The following is a 6,036-nucleotide window of genomic DNA, read 5'->3' on the forward strand; positions in this document are numbered from 1 at the left end:
GTTGGAGCACCCCCCCCCCCACACGTTTTTAAAAGGAGCCCACACACGCACGTTTGAACACCCCCCCACACACACGCGAGAGCCAGAGGAGAGCAAGCTGGAACCTCTACTTTGGCTTCCCCCCCGCACCGGTGTCACCACTTTCCCCTGAAATTCCACTTCTCCAAGCTATATGGAAGAAGGGGTCTCAGAAAGGACAGATTTTGTGGGCCAAATTTGCCAGTTTTAAAGCGTTGACTGGATCTGCAGAGCCTGGCACTGGGAGAGAAAGTGGACAGTGAAGGAAGTCTCGTTTTGTGAGCAAGTTCTCATTGATATTAAAGTAAAAGTCCTTCCCAGAATTCCCAGCATCATCTCTAGAGGGCCCCGCTGGGGGTCCAGAGCCCCAGGTTGGGAGTCAGGATGATACTGTAGGTGATGGTTTATATCCTGATGTGACACAGTGATGTGACCAAATGGCCGCTGTGTGAATGTAGTCAATTGCGCTTTATTGTATATAAGGAGGTTCCAGTAGCCATTGATTATGTTCTGGACAATCATCTAATGAGTTACAAAGAAACTGGCCCGAGGTCAAACTTAATGCCATAGTACACACACACACACACACACACACACGCACTCACACACCACAACAATTGTGACATCACAGTCAACATGAGCAGTGTGTTCTCACCATAAATTAGCCTCCTTTTGGTAAAGGCACTCCCACCCAACCTCCACCGTTTCAATCCTGTCGGCTCTTGTGCTTTGTAGGTTCCAGAGCTGGAGGTTAGGGTTCCCCATTACCCTCTCCCGGCGCTCTGTCCCTGAGACACAGTGTGTCTATATATATATATATATATATATATATATATATATATATATGTATATATACTTACTGATGCCCAAAAGGTTTTCTGGTTGCCAGGTAGCGAGGATGGTGTTTAGGGGGGAGAACTCGAGTCGGGCTGTTTCAGGCAGGTCAAATGAATCGTGCCTATCGACTGACCCATGTGACAGCACCACCATGTTAACCCTACGGGGATATCGGGGCGCATGCGCACGCAGCGACCGGCAGCGGAGTAGTACAGTTTGATGCTTGTGTTTTTCTGTCGTTTTACGTCTTTTGTGTCCAGGCTGACAACGGAGCCTGTGGTCTAAGTGCACCGTTTTAGACCACCTTCTGCCAACTTCCCCCCAGCGTGGCTCGCATTTAGCCTAGGTCTGGGGGACACGGTCGCCGACAGGAGATGCAGAGACCTACTTTATTACTTTACTTTATTTGTTTATTTAGACAGGACAGAGCATATTAATGAACGTCACATGAACGTAAATACACCGGATTTAGCAAAGATGCTAATTTTCATCCGTAGTCCTCACACAAAACATAAAATCTGAAAAACAATAACATCAGAAAACAGACAAACGGTGAAATACAATTACATAACATCACATAGCCTAAATGGTGCATCTTGGTGCATCTTATCAGCAATTAATAAAGTCAGTGTTTTGCCCAAGTCAAAACCTGGCATTTCAAGTCATTTGCAATTGTGCAATCATTATCTTCAGTTGTGAGTATCATCACATTATTTATGTCCTATTGACATTTTAGTCAAATTTCTAACCAACTTAAACAGTCCTCAGAGGGTAGTACAACCCATGTTGTACATGATTTTGGTACTTTCACTTCAAGCTGCATGGAGAAAGCTTAGTTTCTGACTTAGTAAAGAGAGAACTTAGGTTCAAATAGACTCTGGTCCACCCTATTTGTCCTTTGGCCCCGTGTCCCCTATAGGGACCTCTTCCTAAGACAGCTGCACTAAAACAGGAGCACATCGTTGTTTGATTTTTTTTGCATCTTTAAAATAGCTTCCATTTCCTGTCGCCGTGAAGACTGCAGCACGAGAACTGAGAGGTTGCGAGTGGGGGGGCGGGGCCTTTTTGCGGAGGAGGAGGAGGAGCTAGCTAGCTTACAGCTTGGAAGAGAAAGGGAGGCCCTCGTACATGTCGGCCTTGAGCTTGGCCCACTCGGCCAGCCGCTGGATGGCGCTCTTCTCCTGGCTCAGCACGCCGGCCGCCTTCCTCAGCTTGGCGTCGTTGCGCTCCAGGTAGCGCTCATCCTCGCCCTTCAGGTAGGCGAGGCGCTCGGGCCGGCTCTCGTCCAGCGGCACCTCCTCGCTCATGTAGGGGTTGAAGCGGAAGTAGGTGTCGGGGGGCAGCAGGGCGTCCAGCATGGTGTGCACCTCTTCGGTGTCGGTAGCACTGCTGATGACGTTGGTGAGCTTGGTCTTCAGGCTGGTGTAGGTGACACTGTTCTTGCCGGCCGTCTCGTGGCGCCCGGTTCCCAGGGACACCACACACTGCACGGGAGTGTTGGGCCACAGGCACTTACACTCATGGATGGCCAACGCCGTGGGGTTGTTGATCAGTAGACCTCCGTCCTGGTGGAGGTCTTTCCCCAGCACAAACTCCTGGAAGTAACCCGGGGCGGCAGACGACGCCCAGATGGCCTGCCACATCTTGTGGTTGCAGTCTCCCAGGTAGTGGGACCTCACCCCCGGCAGCAGTCTGTAGTTCCTGAACACGTAGGCCTTCAGAGGAAGACCCCTGTTCACTATGGTGCTCACCGCTGACACTTTAGGACACATTGGATCCCGGACGCTCTCAACCATGAGCCTCTCACCCATTCTCTCCTTGAGGAGGTTCTCCCAGATCTCGCTGTTGTAGAAGGCGTGGTTCCAGCCCATCTTCATCGTTCCCACGATGACGTTCTGCTTGAAGACGTCCGAACCCAACTTCAGGTACATCTCCTCACACTCGTCCAGGGGGATCTGGAACACTCCCAACATAAAGGCCAGGATGGCACCTGTGCTGACACCACAGATGTAGTCAAACAGCTGGTAGATGGGCTTCCCCGTCAGTTTCTGCAGCTTATCGAGAGCCTGCAGGGCCACCAGTCCTCGTGTTCCTCCTCCGTCTATAGCCAGCACCCGTATCCCCCTGCCTTTGACAGGGTCGTTGTAGCCCACCAGGGACACGGCTTCTCTGACGGCAGCCTGGAGCGGGGGGTCCCTGGCCTGCCTGAGACGCAGGAGGCAGGGCAGCACGTTCTCCTTGATGGCGACTCCTCGAGTCTCTGGGAACTCCAGGAGATGGTAGCCGAGTTCCTCCACTCTGCTGGTGAGGAGCTTGATGTCATTGACTCTCTGCAGGCCCTTCACCAGCGCTCTGGTCCTGTTGTCTACACTCACTCTGGCTATGATCTTCTCTCTTTGGGACAGCAGCAGTTTCTTGACCTGCTAACGGCTAGCCGCTAAACTAGTTGGCACTAGGCTGACAGAGGGAACATTCTCTCTATACAGAGCCTGAACTCTCTAACTTAGAGCAGGAACACTCCGGTTGGCTTGGACAGAGCCTGTACATTTTGGCCCAGGCTGTGGACTGTACTTTACTTTTTTTTTCTTTTTTACTTTACTTCTTCCATATGGATCTACTCGCCCCCCAGCGTGGCTCGCTTTTAGCCTAGGTCTGGGGGACACGGTCGCCGACAGGAGATGCAGAACCCTGCTAACCGCAAAGCTAGTTGGAGTTAGGCTGACAGAGGGAACATTCTCTCTTTACAGAGCATGAACTCTCAGGAACACTCTTGGTTGACTTGGCTTGGACAGAGCCTGTACCTTTTTTATTCCATTCCATTCCAGACGGTATCTGATCGTCTTCGAACCTCCGACTTTCGTTCTTGATTAATGAAAACATTCTTGACCATCCTCCTGGTGACAGAACAAAGTCAGAACAAAGTCCCCTTTTGGGGTTCTTGTTGCTATGTGCAGTATATAGCAACATACATTTGTTGTCTTTATCTTGTATAGGTGTATATCAATACAACACTAGGTTGTCTCTTACTGAAGTCATTGTTCTCATAAAAGTGAAGCTCGTGGTTCAGGCTCCTCCGCACTGCAATCTTCTCGTCATCTGACCGCATTCTGTAAATTGGGGTATTGATAGACGTAGTCTACAGTTACCTGTGGATACTGAGCCAGCCGAACAAGGTTCCATCCTTACTGAAGTTCATAAACCTGCTCACATTGTTGTCCCTGGAAACGCAATAGGTCAGTTACCTGTTGTGGTGTTTCCAGGAAATTGTGGATTTGTGGCAGGTTCTGTTGCAGTCCTTCCCAGAATTCTTATATATTTTATATATCAAATATATTTTATAGACTTTATATAATGCAGCTATTTTTTTATTTAAAATTATTTATTTAATGTATAATGCAGTTATATACTCAGACTCGGTGGCGGAACAACTCAAAGTCGGGCCGGGAGGCACAGCACAGTGATCAGGCCCCCCCTGCGCAGGCGCGCCCGCGTACGTGGGTGCACATTCGCGCGCGCGCAAAATTTTGCGGGTTTTCGGTGGATTCGGTCACTTTTTGGGGGGCTTTTTGTCACTTTATTTCGGTTTTAGGGTTAGGGTAGGGTTAGGGTTATGTTGTTTAATTCTTATTTTTGCCTGATTTTACCGATTTTATTATCTGACGGCCCGGGCCCTCCTGGGTCGCGGGCCCAGAGGCGGCCGCCTCCCTGGCCTCCCCGGACGCTCCGCCTCTGCTCAGACTAGCTATCGATACCAGTATCGATATGCACACCACTACTGGAGGTGCCATTACCTTGTTGCGTTGAGCAAGTCCTAGAGGTTACTGAGAGAACTACTTGGCTGTCTGAATGGATGTAGAATAGAAAATGATTAGAATCCTTTTTCATACTTTCAAGGGCCACACAGCTGAATTATGTTGAAACTGCATGAATTTGGTAGACATGCCAGACTACTTTACAATAAGGTACTTGATTTCACAACAATAATTTTCAGTTTTATTTTGAAGTGTCAAAGTCATGTTTGTGTGTCTCGTTGGTCTGCTCTCAAGTGAACTGGACTCAAACAGGACTTTTGCATTAAGCAATCAAGCAACAATCAGCAAAGTGTAGAAGCTCCATTTTTATGTTGGTCACGAGAGACTCTTATAAGAAGGGTTATAAGGACCTGAAGGTTATTCCCTTTCGTGTAGCATGCTGCCAATGAGGTTGTTTGTTTTTGTCTATATTTTTCTTGAATTGTCTGTATTTTACTTTGGTAACATGTGTAATCTACATGCTGTGCATGGCGTCACTTGTTGTAACATGCTTATTTTATGTTGATTAGTTTTCACTGTGGATTTAGAGGGATTTGAAGAAAAGCCTTCAAATAAACCTGTATTAAGGAAACCACTTGTCTGTCTGTGATTGGAGGGAATTATAACTATTGCAACATTCCCATTCTCTCATTGATGAGAGATTAATTAATTAACTTATTTATTTATTGCCAGCAACACAGTGGCATGGGAAGATGGGGTTCTGCTATAGGCTGCATATTAATTTGGGGGTTCTTGACATGAAATAAATCAGAACCCTCACATCCCCCCCTTTACCACCAGAGGGTGCTCTTTGTTCATTTAGGCTACTAGAACAGGCTATCGGTGTTAAACAAAAATGACTGAATACAATGTTAGCAGGACTCGTTTTATTCGCATTTTTTTTCTATATTTGACAAATTTCTGAAATGTAAAAGGAACATTTACAACATTATCATAAGTACATTTACTCAGGTACTTTACTTAAAGGAGAATTTTGGACTAAGTTTTTCTTACCTTTTCTATGATGTTATGATATCTTAGGATGAATGGTACAGTAGAACATTTTCATAACTCTTTTTTTGTGTGTTTTAATAGCTTTTCTTTTCTTTTTTTTTTGGTGAGATCTGACGTTCATAGTGACAGAACAGTCAAAAAAAAAAAAAAAGTCTCGCTAGACGAGATTGAAATCTCGAGATTTCAATCTCGTCTAGCGAGACTTCTGTGTTTTTTTTTTTTTTTTGCATAATGTTCTGTCACTATGAACGTCAGATCTAAAAAAAATAAAAAAAAGCTATTAAAATATGTGATCTAACGCAAGGCCTATCCGCGCACGTTTTAAGCTGTGGCGGACCCGGGATGGAGTTATGAAATTTTTCTACTGTACCATTCA

General features: G+C 46.6%; 1 protein-coding gene across 1 annotated transcript; it reads right to left on the minus strand.

Moving 5' to 3' along the window:
- Positions 1–1,949: 1,949 nt before the first annotated feature.
- LOC308099523 (calcium-independent phospholipase A2-gamma-like) lies at positions 1,950–3,961 on the minus strand (the record flags this gene model as incomplete). The annotated part of the gene is made up of 2 exons (XM_080448266.1): positions 1,950–3,275; positions 3,863–3,961. 2 exons carry the CDS (start codon positions 3,959–3,961, stop codon positions 1,950–1,952), a joined length of 1,425 nt encoding a protein of 474 aa, XP_080304392.1.
- Positions 3,962–6,036: the final 2,075 nt, after the last annotated feature.

The sequence above is a fragment of the Gymnoscopelus braueri genome, assembly GCF_963280865.1.
Source record: "Gymnoscopelus braueri genome assembly, chromosome: 13".
NCBI lineage: Eukaryota > Metazoa > Chordata > Actinopteri > Myctophiformes > Myctophidae > Gymnoscopelus > Gymnoscopelus braueri.